This window comes from Ipomoea triloba, chromosome 5, assembly GCF_003576645.1.
Source record: "Ipomoea triloba cultivar NCNSP0323 chromosome 5, ASM357664v1".
Taxonomy (NCBI): domain Eukaryota; kingdom Viridiplantae; phylum Streptophyta; class Magnoliopsida; order Solanales; family Convolvulaceae; genus Ipomoea; species Ipomoea triloba.
In genome coordinates, this window is record NC_044920.1 from 1,656,679 (window position 1) to 1,679,699 (window position 23,021).

The 23,021-nt window shown below is 38.1% G+C and overlaps 4 protein-coding genes across 7 annotated transcripts; 3 read left to right on the forward strand and 1 right to left on the reverse strand.

Annotated features, from left to right (window-relative positions):
* Nucleotides 1-201: 201 nt before the first annotated feature.
* LOC116019621 (receptor-like protein 6) lies at nucleotides 202-3,285 on the forward strand. Its single transcript, XM_031259894.1, has one exon. The coding sequence runs from the start codon at nucleotides 202-204 to the stop codon at nucleotides 3,283-3,285; it is 3,084 nt and encodes a 1,027-aa protein (XP_031115754.1).
* A 2,002-nt stretch (nucleotides 3,286-5,287) lies between these two features.
* Nucleotides 5,288-7,159, forward strand: LOC116019622 (receptor-like protein 35). Its single transcript, XM_031259895.1, has one exon. The coding sequence runs from the start codon at nucleotides 5,288-5,290 to the stop codon at nucleotides 7,157-7,159; it is 1,872 nt and encodes a 623-aa protein (XP_031115755.1).
* Nucleotides 7,160-11,713: 4,554 nt separating this feature from the next.
* On the reverse strand, nucleotides 11,714-14,129 carry LOC116019623. Its single transcript, XM_031259897.1, has 4 exons — nucleotides 13,214-14,129; nucleotides 12,579-13,138; nucleotides 12,286-12,438; nucleotides 11,714-12,019 (listed from the first exon to the last, which is right to left on the reverse strand). The coding sequence occupies exons 1-4, from the start codon at nucleotides 14,127-14,129 to the stop codon at nucleotides 11,714-11,716; spliced, it is 1,935 nt and encodes a 644-aa protein (XP_031115757.1).
* A 3,737-nt stretch (nucleotides 14,130-17,866) lies between these two features.
* LOC116019929 (potassium transporter 2-like) lies at nucleotides 17,867-23,021 on the forward strand. Of its 4 annotated transcripts, none has more exons than XM_031260323.1 (10): nucleotides 17,867-18,386; nucleotides 19,560-19,636; nucleotides 19,727-19,958; nucleotides 20,044-20,292; nucleotides 20,382-20,435; nucleotides 20,553-20,813; nucleotides 21,072-21,124; nucleotides 21,219-21,336; nucleotides 21,434-21,688; nucleotides 21,784-22,916. In XM_031260323.1, exons 2-10 carry the CDS (start codon nucleotides 19,598-19,600, stop codon nucleotides 22,914-22,916), a joined length of 2,394 nt encoding a protein of 797 aa, XP_031116183.1. In that variant the 5' UTR covers nucleotides 17,867-18,386; nucleotides 19,560-19,597. The 4 variants fall into 4 exon arrangements, with proteins under 4 accessions (XP_031116183.1, XP_031116182.1, XP_031116180.1 ...); XM_031260322.1 differs by having other exon boundaries at nucleotides 17,868-18,512; XM_031260320.1 differs by having other exon boundaries at nucleotides 17,868-18,386; nucleotides 19,724-19,958.

Consider the following 23,021-nt stretch of genomic DNA (forward strand, 5'->3'; position numbering starts at 1 on the left):
ATTTATGTCATATATAATAAGCATTTCTCGTATTAATTCTCCAGCGCAGCCTGCATAGTGCATGCACATCAGATATTAGCTCCACTCTATAATAAGCATTTCGTCAAGAGAAACATAAAACACAAAATGAGACCACTTTACATGGCTTTAAAGATAAGTCTGATGTTAATTCTCCTGCACAGTGCATGCACATCTTCTTCCATGTCGATATTGTCAAATCAAAAATGTGTACACAGCCAATGGTTAGCACTGTCACAGCTCAGAGCTCTCAACCTTCATTCAACCCCAGTGCCACAACCGCAGCTCCCAACCTTCAGTATTCAAACTCCACTTCCTTGCGAAGGGGATTCTTCAAAGAAGGTGAAGGGATGGAATATTTTGGAGGAGGATTGCTGTAGTTGGGATGGTGTTTCATGTGACCCTGCAACCGGTTATGTCATCGGACTCGACCTCAGTTTCAGTATGCTGTCCGGTGAAATTTTTCCCATTTTCAATCTTCACCATCTTCAAACTCTCAATCTTTCTTGCAACTATTTCGAATTCACTCCATTTCCGTCCGGGTTCGAGAAACTCAGGAATTTGACTCACCTTAACCTTTCGCATACTAGTTTCTCTGGTCAGATTCCTGTGGGGATTTCGATGCTGACAAGGTTGGTGTCTCTTGATCTTTCAACCATATTCGATTTTGTAGAGTTAAGAAAACCGAGCCTTGAATGTTTTTTTATGAATCTGACTTCTTTAAAAGAGGTGTATCTTGATGGTGTAGACCTCTCAGCTCAAGCCTCTAATTGGTCTCAAGTCTTATCCTCTGCATTGCCTCATCTTCAAGTTTTAAGTTTCTCCAACTGTCATCTCAATGGTCCAATCCACCCTTCATTTGCAACACTAAAATCTCTCTCTTATTTGCAGCTTAGCTTTAATAATCTGTCTTCTGATTTTCCAAAAAATGTGTTTCTCCTTCCAAAATTGAAAGTCATTGACATCTCCAATAATCACCTTCGGGGTGGCCAATTTCCAGAGTTTCCCAAACACACCTCTTTGCAAACCATTTCACTTTCTCAAACAAATTTTCATGGAGAATTGCCCGAGTCCATTGGAAATCTTCCGTCACTGAAAATTTTAGATATTTCTAGCTGCAATCTCTCGGGTTCAATCCCATCGTCACTAGCAAACCTCACAAGTATTGTTAAGTTGGACATTAGTGAAAACAGATTCATTGGTTCTTTACCCCCATTTCATAGTACAAGTGTACCAAATCTCTCCTACCTTGACATGTCATCCAATCTTCTTACGGGTGGAATTCACTCGTCTCTTTTCACGCTACCATCTCTGGAATACTTGTTGCTAGATGATAACAAATTCAGTGGTGAACTTGAGGACTTCTCTAATACATCTTTCTCTGTTTTAGAGAGTTTGGATCTGAGTGACAATCAATTGAGTGGGGTGGTACCTAAATCAATCTTTCAACTTCCTAACCTCACTCATCTATCATTGCGCTCTAACAATTTTAATGGCAGTGTGAAAATTGAGATGCTGCAGAATCTCAAGAACTTGACATTTTTAGATCTCTCTAACAATAGCTTGACAGTTGAAGAAAATGATGATGATAGAAACTTTCACTTGCCTCAGCTGCAATATTTGTATCTACACAAATGCAATTTATCTGACTTCCCAATTTTCCTAAAGAGCCAAGTAAAACTTATAGATCTTAATCTTGTAGATAATCACATCCGAGGTTATGTTCCCAGTTGGCTGGGGAACAACACTCTCCAGTTCTTGGACCTCTCTGGAAATCCATTAGATTTTCTAGAGCCATCATCAGCTCAGGGAAATAATTCATTTGTGTCACTATACTTTCTAGGGATGCATTCATGCAATATTTCAAAGTTCCCACAGATCTTGAAAGGCATCCATGATTTACAGATTCTTGACCTTTCTGATAACAAGATAGAAGGTGAAATACCAAGCTGGATATGGAAGAATAAACTTCGATTTGTGAATATTTCTCACAATTTTTTATCGGCCATTAATGAATTTTCCTCAAATATTTCTTTAAACGTTCTTGCCCTTTATCTTCATGGAAATCGTATCAAAGGATCTCTTCCATCCGGAATATGCAATATGGGCCCCCTGAAAGTTCTTGATGCATCATATAATAATTTGAGTGGTTTGATCCCGGAGTGTCTTGTCAAGCTGGCAAGTCTATCAGTTTTGAACTTGAAAGGAAACAGATACGATCAAATGCCTTCTAATTTTACATGTGCCTATAATAATCTTCGCTCTTTGAATATAAATGGCAATCGATTGAAAGGGGAGTTGCCTAGATCACTGGCAAATTGCAAAATGCTAGAGATTCTTGATTTAGGAAACAATATGATATCTGATACTTTCCCATTTTGGTTGGAAAAACTCCCTTTGCTTAAAGTTCTTGTCTTGCGAAACAACATGTTTTATGGTGAGGTGGAGATTCCTAGGACAAAGTTTGTGCTACCAAGCTTACACATTATTGATTTGTCCTCCAATAATTTCACGGGAAAGTTGTCTAAATATTTCTTGCAGAGCTTGAGTGCAATGGCTATGAGTGGGGAACACAAATCACAACTCAGCCTCATCGGAGAGCATGATGAATACTATCATGATTCAGTGACCATCATGAACAAAGGATATGAGATGGTGTTGGTTGAGATCTTGACCATATTTGTGTCTTTGGATCTATCAAATAACGAGTTTCACGGAAACGTCCCAGAAGAAATTGGTGAACTAAAATCACTGGTTGTGCTCAACCTATCACAAAATGTGTTTGATGGGCGAATTCCAATATCATTGGGAGAGTTATCTCAACTTGAATCTTTAGATTTCTCAAAGAATAAATTCTCAGGGACGATTCCTCCACAGCTCACCAGTCTAACATTCCTGGAAGTATTGAACATGTCTTACAACCAACTAGCAGGTCGCATTCCTTTGGGTAACCAATTCAATACTTTCACGAATAGTTCTTACATTGGAAATACAGGATTGTGTGGAATCCCACTCTCAAGGAAATGCAATGAAGATGACGCACCGGTAGCACAGTATGATGAGAGCTTAGAAAGTGAAGAAGCCATGTTTGATTGGAGGTTTGCAGTTGGTGGATGTGGGTTTGGATTGGTTGTTGGATTAACAATTGGTTTTGCATTCTTGGCCGAATGGATTATTATGTGGTTTGTAAAGCAGAAAAAGAAGAAGCAGCAGCGAAGAAAGAAGAAGAAGAAAGCACAGTTAACTGTCCAAAAATTGAGAAGATAGCTTAGCTTTTGTTTTGTATTTACATTCTGTTCTCCAAGTCAAGGGTGTCACGTGTTCTTATCTGCATTTTAATCAAAGTCGTATTGATAAAGTAATTTGTGTGTAAAATGAATTGTTTTGGGTAATTCATCATCATCAAGTAAATGATCCAGACACATACTTGTAAGAGCTATTACAAAGCTCAGATACAAAAGGGAAATGTTTCAAACTAAGAGGAATCTATTCCATCATATCCCTTCTCTTCAGTAGTCCCTCGAGACTACTTTGCTCCTTAGCCCAAACTTGTCATCCTTTCCACTTCACACCCATTTTCCGGTTGTTATGCCATGAAATGATGGACCGAATCCACCTTGTGAATATAGAATTTTAAAATTTTACACATAAAATTCTAAAATTGTGAACATAGACCTGAATCCACATTTCAAGGTGGACCAAGTCCATAACATACATAATTTACCCACCACTTCCCCATCGATCTCTTCAAAGACTTTGTTCCTTAGTCGCCCAAACTTTTCACCTTTCCTCACTTCGCACCCCAATCTTTAGCCATTCAAGATTGTATGTGCTCCTTTGCCTCTCAAACTTTTCACATTCTCCCACTTTGTTCTCACCCTACAATCTTTGCATGATCAACCAATGTTCCATAGCACATGTGAATTATTATATAGTTTATACTTGACTATTAAGGAGAATTAACAATAATGAATAAGAAATAGCAACGTTAAAATTCAAGTTGAGACGTGTATTAAGAATGGAAGATAGTGAATTGAAAGATATGTGTAGGAGTAGAAAATGTACATGCATGATGCTACTTCTTGCAGTTCTCATTATTGTAGCTAGTATTAATTTGTTATTTTACAAAAATTGCACGAAACAATGCGAGTTTAAGTGTAGGCAAAAATGTATATTTCAATTCTTATTTTTATTGCAAATATTTATGGTCATAATTTTATCATATCAAATCAACATAGTTATTAAATAACAAAAAATTATAAAAGAATAAACTTCATATTCCCTATTTCTTTATGAAGTTTAATAATATTACGGAGTAATAAATTTTAATAAAATAACATAATTTTAATATTTTAAATATTATCATACCAAATCAACATAGTTATTAAATTACCCAAAAAAAAAAAAAAAAAAAAAACTCCACTTAACCTACGCGAACTCCAATTGGTCCCATTAGATTAATCCAATTGGATAACAGACCGGGATGAAACCGCATGGGAGCTCACGTCCGCATTTGAGCTACTTTATATATATATATATATGTTCCAAAATGGGCATCTTCAATTCTTAAAGATCAGATCAGAGTAGTTCTATTTGGCTTGTAGTGAGTAAGAAGTTTCACAAAAACCAACTTTAGACAACTTAGGAATATTAGTTTGAAAGATTCAAACATGTGAAACCAAGAACATAAGTGCATCCGATCCTCATCAGGCGGGATATTTGAGGTGCCTAAGCTCAGTCCCCTAAAAATGACAAAACATTTTAATTAGTCAAACTAGCTACATAGCTTTGTGCTGCTTCATGGTTGCAGCTAGCCACCACAAATACGGCATTTGGGTGTAATGAAACACAAGGATACATTTGTAGGGTATATAATATTTTTTTTTAATTGTATTTTCTTCTCCCTTTGTATTGAAAAATCCAATGTAACAACCAAATAAATGATTTATATCTAGCATTGTACACATATGTTTAGAGTTGTTGACGCCATTGATGATGACAACCATATATATTACTGTGCAATACAATACATAGAAAGATAAAAAGTATTGCTGTCTCATCTTTTGTTTCCCGTTTTCTCTTGAAGATGAGTACCATAGCAATGCAAAATCCATAAAATGTATTGTTTTCGTCTCAAATTCCTTGCCGGCCGGCCACTTATGTCATATATTTTGCCATTCTATATATATATATATATATATATATAATAACCATATATGCATGCACATTAGATATTAGCTCTGTTGTATAATTGAGACCACTACTTTACATGGCTTTAAAAACAATTCTGATGTTTACATTTATATATATTGTGTTGCAGAGTAATGTGGAGATTTCGAGGCTGACTAGGTTGGTGTCTCTTGATCTTTCCTCAATGTTTGATTCTGTAGAGTTAAGAAAACCAAACTTTGAATCTTTTTTTATGAACCTGAGTTCTTTAAAAGAGGTGTATCTTGATGGTGTACACCTCTCCGCTCAAGGCTCTTACTGGTCTCAAGTCTTATCCTCTACTGCATTGCCTCATCTTCAAGTTTTAAGTTTGTCCAACTGTCATCTCAATGGTTCAATCCACCCTTCATTTGCAACACTAAAATCTCTATCTTATTTGCAGCTTAGCTATAACAATCTGTCTTCTGATTTCCCAGAAAATGTTTTTCTCCTCCCAAAATTGAAAACCATTGACATCTCGGTTAATAAACTTCTGAGCGGGCAGTTTCCAGAGTTTCCAAAACACACCTCTTTGCAAACCATTTCACTTTCTGTAACAAAATTTCATGGAGAATTACCCAAGTCCATTGGAAATCTTCAGTCACTGAAAATTCTAGATATTTCTAGCTGCAATCTCTGGGGTTTAATCCCATCGTCACTAGCAAACCTCACAAGTATTATTGAGTTAGACATTAGACGCAATAGATTCAGTGGTTCTTTACCCCCATTTCATAGTACAAGTGTACCAAATCTCTCGTACCTTGACATGTCATCCAATCTTCTCACAGGTGAAATTCACTTGTCTATTTTCACGCTACCATCTCTAGAACACTTGTACCTCCATGCTAACAAATTCAGTGGTGAACTTGAGGAGTTCTCTAATACATCTTCCTCTGTTTTAGAGAGTTTGGGTTTGAGTGGCAATGAATTGAGTGGGGTGGTACCTAAATCAATCTTTCAACTTCCTAACCTCATTCATCTATCATTGGGCTCTAACAATTTTAATGGTAGTGTGAAAATTGAGATGCTGCAGAATCTCAAGAACTTGGCATTTTTAGATCTTTCTGACATTAGTTTGACAGTTGAAGAAAATGATGATAGAAGCTTTGACTTGCCTCAGCTACAGAGTTTGCATCTGCATAAGTGCAATTTATCTGACTTCCCCATTTTCCTTAATAGCAAAGTACAACTTACATATCTAAATCTTGCAGATAATCACATCCGAGGTTACGTTCCTAGTTGGTTAGGGAACAACAGCAATCTCAAGGTATTGGATCTTTCCGGAAATCCAATACAATTTCTTGATCCATCATCAACTATGGGAAATAGTTCATTTGTGTCACTAAACCAACTGGTGATGCATTCTTGCAACATTTCTAAGTTCCCCAAGATCTTGAAAGGCCTCAATTCTTTATTGTTTCTTGACCTTTCTGATAACAAGATAGAAGGTGAAATACCAAGCTGGATATGGAAAAGTCAACTTCAATTTGTGAATATTTCTCACAATCTATTATCTGTTGTTGATGAATTTCCCTCAAATCTTTCTTTATATGTGTTTTATCTTTATCTTCACGGAAATTGTATCAAAGGATCTCTTCCATCCGGAATATGCAATATGAGCAACCTGCGTGTTCTTGATGCATCATATAATAATTTGAGTGGTTTGATCCCCGAGTGTCTTGTCAAGCTAGCAGGTCTATCAGTTTTGAACTTGAAAGGAAACAGATACGATCAAATGCCTTCTACTTTTACAGTTGCCGATAATAATCTTCGCTCTCTAAATATAAATGGCAATCGATTAAAAGGGAAGTTGCCAAGATCACTGGCCAATTGCAAAATGCTAGAGATTCTTGATTTGGGAAACAATATGATATCTGATACTTTTCCATTTTGGTTGGAAAAACTCCCTTCACTCAAAGTTCTTAACTTATGAAACAACATGTTTTATGGTCAGGTGGAGATTCCTAAGACAAAGTTTGTGTTACCAAGCTTAAACATAATTGATTTGTCCTCCAATAATTTCACGGGAAAGTTGTCTAAATATTTCTTGAAGAGCTTGAGTGCAATGGTTTTGGGTGGGGAAAACAAATCACAACCTAGCATCATTGGAGAGCATGATGGCTACTATCATGATTCAGTGACAGTCATGAACAAAGGATATGAGATGGTGCTAGTTAATATCTTGACAATATTTGTGTCTTTGGATCTATCAAATAACAAGTTTTACGGCAATGTCCCTGAAGAAATTGGTGAACTAAAATCATTGGTTGTGCTCAACCTGTCACAAAATGTCTTCGATGGGCAAATTCCAATATCATTGGGAGAGTTATCTGAACTTGAATCTTTAGATTTTTCATTGAATAAATTCTCAGGGATGATTCCTCCCCAACTCACCAGTATAACATTCCTGGAAGTATTGAACATGTCTTACAACCAACTGGTCGGTCGCATTCCTTTGGGTAACCAATTCAATACTTTCACGAATAGTTCATACATTGGAAATACAAGATTGTGTGGAATCCCACTCACAAGGAAATGCAATGAAGATGAGGTCGCACCGGTAGCACCGGATGATGAGAGCTTGGAAAGTGAAGAAGCCATGTTCGATTGGAGGTTTGCAGTTGGTGGATGTGGGTTTGGATTGGTTGTTGGATTAACAATCGGTTTTGCATTCTTGGCCGAATGGATTATTAAATGGGTTGTAAAGCAGCAGAAGAAGAAGGAGGCAAGAAGGAACAAGAAGAAAGCACAGTTAACTGTCCTAAAATTGAGAAGATAGCTTAGCTTTTGTTTTGTATTTACAATCTATAAGCCAAGTTGTAACATTTTATGTGCTTGGTATATCTAGCCATTCAAGACTTTGTTCCTTAGTCGCCCAAACTTTTCACCTTTTCTCACTTTGGCCCTCAAACTTTTTGCATTTTCCCACTTTGTACCCAATCCCCTTAGCCTTTGCACTCCAACTCCCTAATAAACTTTGCTTTGTAGCTTAGTTTTCACCCTACAATCTTTGCTCCATAGCCCAATTTTCACTCCAACTTCCTTAATTAACTCCTTAGGTCCAAACTTATAAGATCATTAGAAATTTAAAGAATACAAGTAACAGTTGCCATGTTCAATCTTTTTAAATTGTTTTTTTTCTTTTCTAAGTAATGAGCATCTAGTTGAAGAATATAATCATAAGCTAAGGCACAAATTAAACAATAAATTAAGAATTACTTGTGTTTGAACAACACCCCCCCGGCCCCCCTCACCCCCACCCCCAAAGGTGCCCTTTCGCTTGGACACAATGAATTTAATTTGTGATGGTGTGTTAATTTCCTGCAACTCCATTCCATTATAGTGTTAGCAAGCTTGAGAGGGAGAACTAAATAAATATAAGGGTAGAATTGAAGAAGTATTATGATTGTACCAAAATTAAATTAAATGTATAACTAATCATAACAATAATTTATATCAATACATTTTTGCTTTTCTTATTCTTTTGTTTTTATTTGTTATTCAGAATAATCAAATTAAGGGCAAAGTAACATAACTGAAACCTCAACCAGGTAAAACCCCTCCACCGTAGGGTCGGGAGTGGTCACTCGTGCAGAACTGACTCAACGGTAGGAATGAGTGACAAATGAATTTAATCATAAACTCAAGCAGACAGCAAAACCGTTATAGGTAGGGACAAGAGTACTCAATCGGGTAAAAATCTTTACAAGTAGGGTTGATGTAAGTAAGGGGTACGGTGATGGTGAAAAGGTGGATAAATATGTCATTCCGCTAGTGAATGGGGCTATGGCGCGCACTTAGGTGATAAACTAGAATTTTAGGCACCAAAGTCTTGGAACCCACAAGGATCCAAGCAAATCATATTTAAGGAGAGTTAAAAACTAGAATTTGGAATATTTAAATGCTAGGGAATGCAAGTTTAACACAAGCAAAACTTAATGATAAAAGATGGGTTCAAATTAGGGGAATTGCCTTCTTGATGCTTTCATAACTTAGGAATTAGGGGAGAACTAACCACCAAAGGGCTTATTCATTGTCATAGCAAGCAAATGAGTTTGAGAATGGTGAGGCATGAGTCTTTCACTCATTGTCATTGTAGTGAAAGCCTCTCAAAACTAAGCTAATAATTGCTACGTCTCAATGATTAATAAGAAAATTCATAAACCATTTCAAACATAAGAACCCTAGGTGGGTTGTTCATTCCCTTTATGCAATAATCACATTTCTAGCATCAAGAATGGCAATATCATGCTAATCTAAACCCAATAGTTAACTACTAACACATTGTAAGCATAAGCATAGCAAAGATAAAGGAAAACATCATAAACATTGTAGTAAATGTAATGGTGAAGAGTAAGGAAAGAGTAAAAGAACTTCTCTATTAATGGTGATGAAATGGGTGGTTGAAATCCACTCAATCCGCAATAAAGAGCCTTAAATGTGAGGTGGAAGTGTAAAACTAAGCTAATCTAAGCTATTGATGTTTGCAAAAATGAAGGAAAATGAGCTAAAACTATCTGGGGTTCGAACTTGGACAAAATGCAGAAAAACCCGCTTAAATACTAAAGATAGCAGAGCTCCACGGCCACCTCCACGGGCTGTGTGGGTGGCCGTGGAGGTATCGTGAAACTGAACAGGGCAGCGCGCGAAGGCACACGACCACCTCCATGGGTCATGGAGTGGCCGTGGAGGTGCCTCCTGATTTGAATCTTGCTCCAGTTCGCGCTCCGCTTCTCCCGTCCTTCCTTGAGTGTGATCCTTGCTTCCAAAAAGCTTCCTTTGCTGCCCGTTATGAACCACTTCACCTATGAACACAAAACACACAAACGAGTCTCAATTCACACTCAAGTTTAGACACTTTGTAAACAAAAATAGTTAAAGTATGGAGTGAAATGATTTAGACCTTGACTTAATAAGTCCATTCGAACGGTGTACTTCCATAATTTGGCCAAATTTGATGGTATATTCTTTATGAGGCATTATGTTGAACGTATTGATAATATTTACAGATTTGAACCCCTGAATTAGAGTTATCAAGGGCCGAGAGTGGTCACTCGTGCAAAACTGACTCAACTGTAGGGACGAGTGACAAATAAACTTAAGAGTAAATTGCACTTTTGGTCCTCTGACTATAGCACCCCTATTAATTTCAACACTTGACTTTTAAAAGTAACGAATTGATCTTCTAACTATGCATTTTTTAACGAATTTGGTCCTTCCGGCCAAATCAGAGGCCAAATTAGGCCGGAATTTTGTAACCCCTCTCCGGTGACAATTTAGTGAGGGCATAATGGTCATTCTATATTGTAAATATTATTTCCCAAAATCAAAATATTATTTCCCAATATTATAAGACCAATGCGGTGTAGTTTGCGAAAGCACAAGCGTAGAAATTAGAGACGGAGGAAGAGAAGAAAGAAGAGAAGAAAGAAGAGAAGGAGGAAGAGAATTCTTGTTCGGCTAATTCCATCTTGTTCGTCTAATTCGTAATCGTCCGGGAATGTCCAATTCCTATTCGTCTTGTTCTTCTAATGAAGGAAGTGAGTACTACGAATTTGGGGAAAGGTTTCCAATTGTCCATTGTAGATGTGGGGAGCAACTCAAAATTCGAACTTCATGGACAACTGAAAATCCAGGGCGTAGGTTTTGGCAATGCCCCGGTGGTAATGTAAGTTCAATTTTGTAAAGGTTTTTTTTCGGGTTTAGGGTAATTTTTTTTCGCAAATTTTGTTATGTTTTTGTGGGTGTTTGAAGCTAATTGATGAAATGCCGTTTCAATTTAATCCAGAGGAAGGTGGGATGTGGATTTATTGATTGGTATGATCCGCCAATGTGCTATCGGTCAAAGCGAATAATTCCGGGGCTGCTAAAACGCATCAACAAACAAGATGAAGAGATACGAAAATTAAATATGAAGATTAAAGGGGATAAAAATGATGCCAAAGTGTGCAGGTGGATGAGCAAAGTTGTAGTAGTGTTAATTGTAATTTTTGTAGTATTTGTTAGTTGTAGGTTTATGTAATGAAATTGATCCAAATTATGGTTTGTATTTCTAATGTATGTGGTGTGTTTTGGTTATTTATGTAATGAAATTGATCCAAATTATGGTTTGTATTTCTAATGTATGAATTTGGATGTTTTGGTGATTTATGAATGGTGGTGAGTTTTGGTAATATATGTTTTGGTGATTTGGTAGCATTCAAGGTACAAATATAAATGGATTGTTTGGGCATTGTAAGTTTTGGTAGCTTTCAATGTACAAATATAAATGGTTAGCTTTCAAAACACCATACTTTTCCATTAACCATCAGTACATAAACCATCATTACATAACCATCTCTACACTGTTTTGCATTAACCATCATTACATAACCATAACTACACTGTTTTGCAAAATAAACTTTTGAAGTCATCTGTTTTCCATTAACCATAACTACATAAAATGTGTGTTAACAACTTCCCAAAAATAACCAAAGTTGAATTCAAGTCATTCAAGGTCTATTGGGTCACCCTTGTTGCCAAAGTACTTGGACTTGAACATAGTCTTGCTCTTTGTGTAATATGGCTTCTTGCGGTTGGATTGCTTGACTTTGGTTCCCATCTTAGACTTCAATTGGCTGCTGGAGGATCCTAGTTCTTCCTGCTGCTGCTGCTGCTCTTTAGTGCTATCAAACTGCTGCTGAGTCTCTCCTATTTCACTGATGTCAACCTGTTGCTGCTGTGCTCCAAATCCACTGCTGTCAACCTGCTGCTGCTGTTCTCCAAATCCACTGCTGCTGTCAAACTGTTGCTGCTGTGCTCCAAATCCACTGCTGCTGTCAAACTGCTACTGCTGTCTTGAAGCTGAAGGTAAGTGGCTGGGAATTTGGTTGGTGGCATATATGACCTTCTTCTTTGGCTTCAACTGGAAAAAAAAAAAGAAGTAACAAATTAAAAAAAAAACAAAACAATCCTCATACAAACTAGTAATCCTCATACAAACTAGTAATCCTCATACACAATAGCTCTTAAACATTAAAAAAACAAAACAAACTAGTAATCCTCATAATCCTCATTTACCTTTTTATTAGGATTTGAAGGACATTTTCTGCTATTGTGTCCAGCTTCTCTACACACAGAGCAATGGAGTGGGATATGCTTTCTACAAACTTTCAGGCTATCTTGACTCAATTCATCTGCTGATTTTTTCCTCAGTTTCTTTGGCCTCCCAACCTGCATAGGAACAAAAACTTATAAATATGATGGGATTACACATTGGTAGAATAGTTCCAAATGGAAAGTAACAATTACCTTGGCAGAGTATACAGGTGGCAATGGGGGGGTCCTGTCACACCTAGGCCATTCAGGAGGACCTGCCATGGGGTTGATAGTTCCACTATATATTTCCAGATAAGTTTGCTTTGAGTAACAGGGATGGACATAATCAAACACTGCACCCTTGCCATATTTCTTCCAAATTGCACATAGGGCGTGCTTGCATGGAATCCAGTTAGCTGCCACTTCCTACAAGAACATTCTTTCCTTTCCAAATCAACTTCTTGTTGATCCCCATAAAGCTGTCCAACCTCAAATTTGAAGTGATCACATTGTGTGGCCAAGTACCCTGCAGCCTCCTTCTCAATTGGTTTCAACTTCTTCACAATGGCAGGGCATATCAAAGTCTTCCATTCTGTTGCTTTCTGTCTTTGGTCATAAAATCTAGCCATCAATTGTTTCCTTATAACCTCTAGGCAGTCTATGATTGGTTTGTCTCTTGCATCCAACAACTTAGAATTCCATGACTCACATATGTTGTTGACCAACATGTCACATCTAGTGTTTGTAGAGAAGTGTGATCTGTACCATTCAGTTGGACTCTTATCACCTAACCATTGGTATGCATCCTCATCTAATCCCCTCAGCTTGCTTATGGCTGCATTGAATGTATTAACAATGGTTGCCCTAGCACAAGCCCATAGAGAATCCTTAATTGCGCTACCCTAGAAACCTGCTACCTTCATATTCGCATGCAAGTGTCTAACACAGAATCGGTGCTGAACACCTGATAGCACCTCACCAAAAGCTGGAAGTAACCCCTTCTGTTTGTCACTAATGAAACAGATTTCATCCTCCCTACTTGGTGTGATCTCCAAATCATCTTTCAAAAGTGTTAGGAACCACTTCCAAGACTCCCTTTTCTCTCCTTCTACAATAGCATATGCTATTGGAAATACACTGTCATTTGCATCTACACCTACAGCAGTCAAAATCATCCCACCAGTTACACCTCTAAGGTGACAGCCATCTACACCTATCAGTCCTCTACAGTGTTTGAATCCCTGCTTGCAAGCTGCCCAACAAACATACATTCTCAAAAATCTTTCATGACCACTTTGATCACCCGAGGGAATTGTTTGCACAAGACATGTTGTTCTAGGGTTTGTTCTTTCAACTTCTGCACAGTAACTCCATATCCTCTTGAAATTGTCCTCCTCATTGCTCACTCTTAACTTCCTTGCCTTCCAGATTTCCCTATAGGCTTGTTGATCACTAACATAAAATCCCTCTTTACTGCACACCTTATCCTTGAACTTCCTCATCATCCAATCAGGGTGGTCTTTTAATTCAGTTGCCCACCTTTTAGCAACAATAGTAGATTTCACCATTTTGTTTTCCCAAACCCAAAAACAGCCTTCATGTTCATCATTCATGTTTAAAATCCTCCATGATGATGAGTTCAGTACTTTCCTCAGTCCTATTCTCCATGGGCAACCCTCATGTGTACATGTAACAATGCATCTCAAGTTGTCATTTTTCAAAGTTTTAATTTCCTTGCCATTATTGAAAGCATAGTTCTGCACAGCTTCTCTAAATTGATTTTTTGTTGAAAAGGTCATGCCTAAAGTGAATTGGGGGTCTTTCATGTCTGTTGTAGGTCTAAATACAGGCCACTTCCTCTCACCATCACTAGCATCAGAATCCAGTAGTGACTCCTCATCAGAATAGTTGATGCCACAAAAGTCTGAGTGCTAGCCTTTTTTCCAGCTTTGGTTTGAACTGTACTGTCCCCTTCTTGGTCAGGTTTAAACTCCTCCCCAACCTCTAGACCAACCTCATGATCTACCCCCATAAATTCAACTTCAACCTCTCTTTCCCAATCACTATCTCTGTCAACTACTTCCATATTTGCATCAATCAAGTCTAATTCATCTAGTGTTTCTACCCAAAGCTCTAAGTGCTTTCCTGGGTTATCCTCATTCAATAACCGTATAACATCATTGTCTGACTGTAGTAACTTCAGTCTTTCATTCCAAAAACAATAAATCAGTACTCCTACATCAGAATACCCTAACTACTTTATCCTAGCCTTCAACCCATCTAAACACAATTCTTTAGCTTCCATTCTCTCATATAATTCATAATCACCACCCAAATATTTCACTTCACCAACCCTATTTATTATCCCATTATGGAAAAGGATAACTGAAAATGGACCAACTCCATCTCCTGTAAAGCAAATTTCAACATGCAAGATTCAACAAAGTGGTCCCCATAAAACAAAAACCAGTAAATGTATACATAAAAGCTTACTAATCCCAGTAGATGCACATGACATTATCACAAAAGTTAAAACAAAGTGGTCCCCCCCTCCCCAAACACACTAAAATATGACAAAAGTTAAAACAAAATGGTCCCCCACAGAACATATATGCTTTACTTTACTGTCATTCTTTATTCATATATAAACCACACGCCAAACCCTAGATATGCTTTACTATCATTCTACTCTACACGCAATACTCAACACAAACAGCAAATAGTATCACAAACAACAAATACTATCAATTTCATACAATTTCAAACTATTACTTACTTAGTTGTGTCGTAAATTGGTCAGAACCCGTTCCAGGCGCTGCTGATGATTTCCTCATCGTTGATTGAGAGGACTCCCAGTCGAAGAAGACGAACTATGCCTCCACGACGAGAGTTCGTGCCACTCTGGAGAATGCGACAGATTCCCTAGCTTTCTCCCTTCTTCTTTGTTCCTGCCCAGACGAATTAGCCGTCGACTATTGATTTTTGTTTTTGGGCAAATTGGGGCAAAACTCTATTAGGGTTGCGTTTTGCCCTAATTCGACAGATACAGATTTGGGAAATTAGGCGTAATTTTTTTGTTTTCTGCTTCCCCTTATTACAATATAGAATGACCATTATGCCCTCACTAAATTGTCACCGGAGAGGGGTTACAAAATTCCGGCCTAATTTGGCCTCTGATTTCGCCGGAAGGACCAAATTCGTTAAAAAATGCATAGTTAGAGGATCAATTCGTTACTTTTAAAAGTCAAGTGTTGAAATTAATAGGGGTGCTATAGCCAGAGGACCAAAAGTGCAATTTACTCTAAACTTAATTATAAACTCCGCCACACAAAATCGTTACAGATGGGTTGGGAGTATTCGACTGGAAGGTCGAGACTACGTCACAGACGACGCCAATATAATAGCATAAATTGGACTAAAGGTCAAGACTACGCTACGAATATAATAATATGAACAAGTAAAATGACGCTTAGTCAGGCAAACTCTAAATATAATTATTAAGTATTTAATTTAAATTTTTAATTTTGATTCTGAATCTAGGTTAGTTGAAATGCCACTAAATCATGATATAGTGTGAAGAATCTGTAGACTCCATAGTCCAAAGGCAACACAGTGGGGGGGACCCAGCGCCGTGCCAACCCTTCAATCTCTATCCGTGACATCTGCCAACATTTCTGTCTTTCTGTTTCTTCCTCTCTCGCTGCATCCCTACACGCATTTAGCGTACAACAACTCAACCATTATTATGACCTCTCATCTTTTCGTCTTTTCCACGCTTAATAGATTAATTATCCTCTTCAATGAATTAACGTTATTTTAATCGAAACTGTTCACTATCTATCATCCCAACACAATTGTCATTAAAAAATATCCTTAAAGTCGCAACATTCCAAATCCTCCTCAAATGCCCCAAAAATTCTCGCCATTCCCCAGATCCCATTTCCCCCATATATTCCAAAAGTTTGTGTCTTTCGATCCTTTTGAGACGTTTCTTTGAATCTGCGTTGAAACTTATCAAATGCCGACATTAAAAAATGTGTTGTTGATCCAACAAAAATATATTAAAGAATTGAAACAATTAAAAGGCCGGCATGAGCGCACTGGGAATTTGGGATAATGAATTAATGAGCAGTGGTCTCAGTTGTCAGATGGGCACTTCTGTATTTGTCTTCATACCATTATAAAATTGTTTTGTTTCATTTAAAAATATATATTAAGGTGTGTTTAAAAACACGTAAAATAATTTCTGAAAATTATTTTTCATTTTTAGTATTTGGGAGAGGATTGAAAAATTGAAATTAACTAAAAATAATTCTTAATCAAAGAAAAAAATAGCTTTTTTTTTTTTTTTTTGGAAAATGACTTGTCCTTTTTATAGGAGAAGTCATTTTCTGAATCCAATTGCTTCTTCTTCCTAGCTACTTTTGAGAATGTTTCAACGACTTTGTTCCGCCATCTTTCGCTTTCTACTTTGATTGATTTTTGACGAAACTAGACTGATTTCTACCGGAAATCAGTACAAGCTAGTCTGGTTTCATCAGAAACTAGTACAAACCAGACTGGTTTCATCGAAAACGATTACAAACCAAAAACCAGTAGTAACTAAATTGGTTTCCGTCGGAAACTAGTTTGGACATAAACTAGTCTAGTTTTTTACTTATTTTCGACGAAAACAGTCTGGTTTGTACTGCTTTTTGTCGGAAAACAGTAAAAACCAATACTTTTTTTTGTTTGTTATTTGAAAATAAATAGCTTGGCAAAATATAGCCATTGTCAATTTTTTTTAGTTAACAACAATTAAAATTTTAATTATACAATTTTTTTTATTTTTTAGAAAATGAACCAAGTACAAAAATACAATTTTCTTGAATATAACCAAACACTAGAAATGAAAATGATTTCTGAAAAAATGACTAATTTTTCAGAATTATTATTCAGAATTCATTTTTCTGTTTTCCAAACACAATTCAAGTTTCTCAACCTAGGTTAAATTATTTATAATTTTTCATTAGAGGAGATAAATTACGAGTAGTTCAAGAATCTTTTAGTCACTCGCACGGGAGATCATCTCCACGCTTTTATCAATTTAGAAAATAAAAAAGTCCCAAACTATAACTTAAAGAACCTTAGATTCAAGATTTTGGTGGGAGTCGAACGCTTACTCTTCTGTTAAAGTGGCTACTTTAAATTAGGTAATGTCCACTTGAACTAGTCTAGGGGGCAAAATTGGTGTTTTTTTAAGATTATCTTTGACAATTGAAGTGGAATGCAACCTTTTACCCACTATTATGTTCAAATATATGTTTTTTAAAAGGAAAAATCCCACCTAATTTTAGTAGTTTAAGATGGATTTAAAAAAAAAATATTTCCAGAACTTCAAGAAGATAAAGAGTACATCTTGATATGTGTTGGCAGATATCAGTGTTCAGAGGCTTGCTATTAGTTATGATGGGACATTATCTTTTATCAGTAAGGTAATAATTTATGATTATTTTTCAATTATTTAATTATTACAAGTGAAATAATTGTGTCAAAAATGAACTGTTTCCAACAGTTATTAGGTTTTAATGATGGCGGATGTGAAAGGTTTGGCAACTGAACATTTATGGTTGAAAATGGCGGCCCCATTTTCTTGATAGAATCCACCTAGATTGGGCTTTGAATAATGGTCATTTTCCAGTGGAATGCCACACAAGCTTGAAGCATTTTGAAAATGGAGAAAGAGAGAGAGGAAAAGGAAAAGAATCTGTAAAAAAGTTTGAAGGCTGAGAAAAGACAAGTTGCAGAAATATGGAAAAAGAGTGCCCTTTTTAGCTTTTATGCTTTGAAAATGGAAAGAAAAAAAAATGGGGCAAACGTTGAAGCTGTGACCCGTGAAAGGGACTAGCCAGCAATGGTGGTTGAAGAAAAGGGTCCCGGTGCTTATCACGTGGAACTCCTATATGGAATGTAGTCTACACGTTACTGCTACTGATATTGATGATTTCTACTGTTCTTAGCTTCAGCTTTTGGTTTTCTTGAATCCAAACAGCCATTTTTGCCCTGGGGTGTGCTCTTAAGCTCAAAAAAAGCTTCAATTTCTGGTAAATTCCTTGATTCTTTATTCTCTTTTTGGGAAAACCCACAGCCACTGCTCGAGGAGTGCACGAGATAAATCTCACAGTTGTGAATCTAGTCGAGGAAAGATCAGACCGATTCAAATCAAGAAGGTCAATAGTCGTTTCCTTGAAACTTTATGGTTCTGATGAATTTGGCATTACCCAAAATTTGTTGATTCTTGAGAGTAGAAGAGGGTCTAGTTTATAGTTTCTTGTGTTTCATTGCATCCTAAATCTTTGAAATTTGTATGCTTTTGTTTTGCTTGGGTCAATTGCAATTAGCCCAGCTCATGTTTAATAAGACCCTTTTTGCCATTTTGCCAATTTGCCAGTTTGAATATAGTACAAATGCATGTGTTATCTCAATCTTCTGGCAGTAGAGGTAGGTAGAAGTTTGGCAGTCTATTCATCACTGCTGCATAAACGCGTACACCTATACTATACAGCTGAGGGTATATTATACATGTATGTATGTATGTATGGATATTGGGTAATATCTTTTGTGTCTTTGTCCTTAAAATGGCATTTATTTCTGTGGGCTCAAACTTTTGGTATGATTTGTTTGCTGTTGAATCATGTACTTTTGGCTTTCACTCTCCAATCCAACACCCCTCTGTACATTTTCTTGTTTTCTTCTGCCTTTCTCTATCTCTATTATGTTGTGTGTTAGTGTAATGGTATCTGGTAAAGTGGAAAGAGTGCTGTAGTTATTCCACCAGTTTTCCCAGTTTGGTTAGGCAATCCCTTTCTTGATTGATTGAGATGTGGATTGGGGTATCGATTCCCTCCGATAATTATCAAAAGAAAGAAACCCAGAGCTAAAATTGATGAGTTTCAGCTTTCAATTCCCTTCAATATCGAGTTTTTTTTTGGGTGTAAGTGTACTGTGTGGTTTAAGGAATTAGGTATGGTAGCTGTAAGAATTTGCTTGAGCTGCATTTTGCCCTAGTGCCGTAAATCCGTAATTGAAGAAACAAATATGCCATGTGGACTTCTTGAATTTCTAGGCCAATATGTCTTCCTTGTGTCTTTGATTTTGTCGAGGGTAGAAGTCGGCCCTTTTTATAGGGCAATTTGAGATGGTCGTCTAACACTCACTGCCTCGAGTCCTCTGTGGAAACTCCTTTTGTTTTGACAAACCTGTCGTCTCTTTGACAGCAATCTACAATTCGGTACATAGGAATATCGGGATAGATATGGATCTTGAACATGGGAAGTGTTGGGACACCACAAAGGTAAGTGTAGTGTTGTGGTTACCATTCGGTGTTTGCTAATCTGATGCTATGCATATCGAAAATTACATTGTATTTTTTTTGTGGCAGAAGAATTCTTGGAAGACGACACTGATCCTAGCTTATCAAAGTCTTGGTGTCGTTTACGGGGATCTCAGCATTTCCCCGCTCTATGTCTTCAAGAGCACATTTGCGGAAGACATTCAGCACTCGGATACTAATGAAGAAATTTTCGGGGTTATGTCGTTTGTTTTCTGGACTTTAACTCTTGTCCCGTTATTCAAGTATGTGTTTATAGTCCTCCGAGCGGATGACAATGGAGAGGGTAATTGCTTGCCCTAAATAGTTATCCATTACCGTATCCTCACTATTTGACTACGGAACAAAAAATCATGCGATTTCTGTTGCAGGTGGTACTTTCGCTCTTTATTCCCTGATATGCAGGCATGCCAAAGTAAGCCTTCTTCCAAATAGACAAGTTTCCGATGAAGCCCTTTCCACGTATAAACGCGAGGAACCTCCCGAGAGAAACAATAAGGTTTCGAGGGTGAAGTTGGTGCTCGAGAAGTACAAATTCCTGCACACGGCATTGCTAATCTTGGTGCTCCTTGGCACTTGTATGGTCATCGGAGATGGACTGCTTACTCCCGCCATATCCGGTATTACTCTTCGAGTTTAGTATCACTCGAGTCTTGGAATGTAAATTTCGTTTTCTATCATCGTTGATGCGTTATTTATCATGCTGTAGTTTTCTCTGCGGTTTCTGGGCTCGAGTTCTACATGTCCAAGGATCACCACCAATGTAAGCTTTTCCTCATAATATCTATATTATATAGTCTTCTATACAAAGCAATGGCAATGGAAAACGAAGTGTTTCAGATGTTCGGAGTTACTCATATCTGTAAATTTTACATTTCAGATGCAGTGGTTCCGATAACTTGCGTTATATTAGTGTGCCTATTTGCGTTACAGCATTATGGCACACACCGCATTGGCTTTTGTTTTGCACCGATCGTGTTATCTTGGTTAATCTGCATAAGTGGGCTCGGATTGTACAATATCCTCACTTGGAATCCACACGTTTACAAGGCGCTTTCCCCGTACTACATGTTCAAGTTCTTAAAGAAGACTAGAAAAGATGGATGGATGTCGTTGGGAGGAATTCTCTTGTGCATAACAGGTAAAATCTCGAAGACTTGGATGTTCATGGGCTAAATTGAGACTGCATCCCAGGATATCTGAAATAGTATTCGTTGCAAACCAGTTTGAACATCTGTAACAAGCATGAAACTCGTAAATTTTCATTTCATCATTTGCCATCACGTTTCTGATAATGATAATTTAAAAGAACTTATTTGCATGTGTACTACATTTACACGAATATTGTTCATATCGTTTCGGCTGCTGTTATTCTCAAAATATCCTCAACTAATTGCAGGATCTGAAGCAATGTTCGCTGACCTCGGCCACTTCTCGTATGCTGCAATTCAGGTTTTTTTGGTTGCTTTTGACAATTTAAAGTCCATGCTGAAAATTTTGTATCGTCCCGAGTCCTAACTTGATTCTGCTTTATTTTCTACTCCAGACCGCATTCACCTTTCTGGTTTATCCAGCGCTTATATTGGCATATATGGGCCAAGCAGCGTTTTTGTCAAGGCATCATCACAACATGCACGAGATTAGTTTCTATTTGTCTGTTCCAGGTATTAAGTTTGCTTCAAACTAGTTCTTTTTTGAATAATTGATCATAGTTTCGCTCTCGGGCTGTCCAAAATCATTATAAATTTCTCGAAATTGCAGGAAGTGTAAGGTGGCCGGTTCTTATTATAGCCATTCTTGCTTCTGTCGTTGGGAGTCAGGCAATCATCAGTGGAACGTTCTCGATTATCAACCAGAGTCAATCACTAGGTTGTTTTCCAAGAGTTAAGGTTGTTCACACCTCTGCTAAAGTACATGGGCAGATCTACATCCCGGAGATAAATTGGATTCTCATGATCCTTTGTGTTGCTGTGACTATCGGGTTCCGGGACACGAAACATTTGGGAAATGCATCAGGTACTATATCGCTGACTCACTTTGAATCGTTGGAACCTATAGGACATTTTGCCTATTTTATGCTCAACGTCGAGGAACTGTTACATATGTTGCAGGGTTAGCGTTGATGGCAGTCATGCTGGTGACTACCTGTCTAACCTCGTTGGTTATCGTCCTGTGTTGGCACAAGCCTCCAATTCTTGCGCTTGTCTTTCTCGTTTTCTTTGGATCCATTGAATTGCTTTACTTCTCTGCATCTGTGATCAAGTTCCTCGAGGGCGCTTGGCTACCGATCCTCCTCGCCCTCATTTTGGTAACTGTCATGTTTGTTTGGCACTACGCCACGATCAAGAAATATGAATATGATCTGCACAACAAGGTTTCGCTAGATTGGCTGCTAGCCTTAGGCCCGAGCCTTGGCATTGCTCGAGTCCCTGGCATTGGCATTGTGTTCAGCGATCTGACCTCGGGGATCCCTGCGAACTTCTCTCGTTTCGTCACCAACCTCCCTGCCTTCCATCGTGTGCTGGTTTTCGTGTGTGTGAAAGCTGTGCCCGTCCCTTTCATCCCCCCGGCAGAGCGCTACCTCGTGGGGCGCGTTGGACCTCCCTCCCACCGCTCCTACAGGTGCATCGTGCGATATGGCTACCGGGACGTTCACCAGGATGTAGACTTCTTTGAGACCGAACTTGTCAGCAAGCTCGCTGATTTCATCCGCTACGACTGGTACAAGACGCACGGGATCATCACCTCACCAAACGACGACGATGGCTCTCGTTCTGGCGCATCATCAAGCGAATACCGGTTAGCAGTGATAGGAACCATGGCTTTCCCAGGCACACCCGCCTTTGAAATCGAGGAAACCGCCCAACCCGAGAGCGTATCCTTCGGTTTCCCCACCGCAGAGAGCCTAACCGACATCATCGAGATGCAACCAACCACTGCAGCAGCAGCAGAGAAAAGGGTGAGATTTGCTGTTGATGACTCAGAACAAGACTCACACTCACACCAAGAAATGGACATTCAGCTTCAAGAGGAGCTGAGAGATCTCCACGAAGCCCGAGAAGCCGGGATCGCCTTCATTCTCGGGCACTCACATGTAAGAACAAAGCAAGGCTCATCCATATTCAAGAGATTAGCCATCAACTTTGGGTACAATCTCCTGAAGAGAAACTGCAGAGGACCAGATGTATCACTTAAAGTCCCCCCAGTGTCCCTTCTTGAGGTTGGCATGGTATATGTTGTCTGAGATGTAAATGAATGTGAAGTTTTTCTTGTTTCTTTACTCTTTTAATCTACTGATCTGATGCCCTTTTGAAGATCTGCAAGAATGTTAACTGCTCAGATTAGTGTA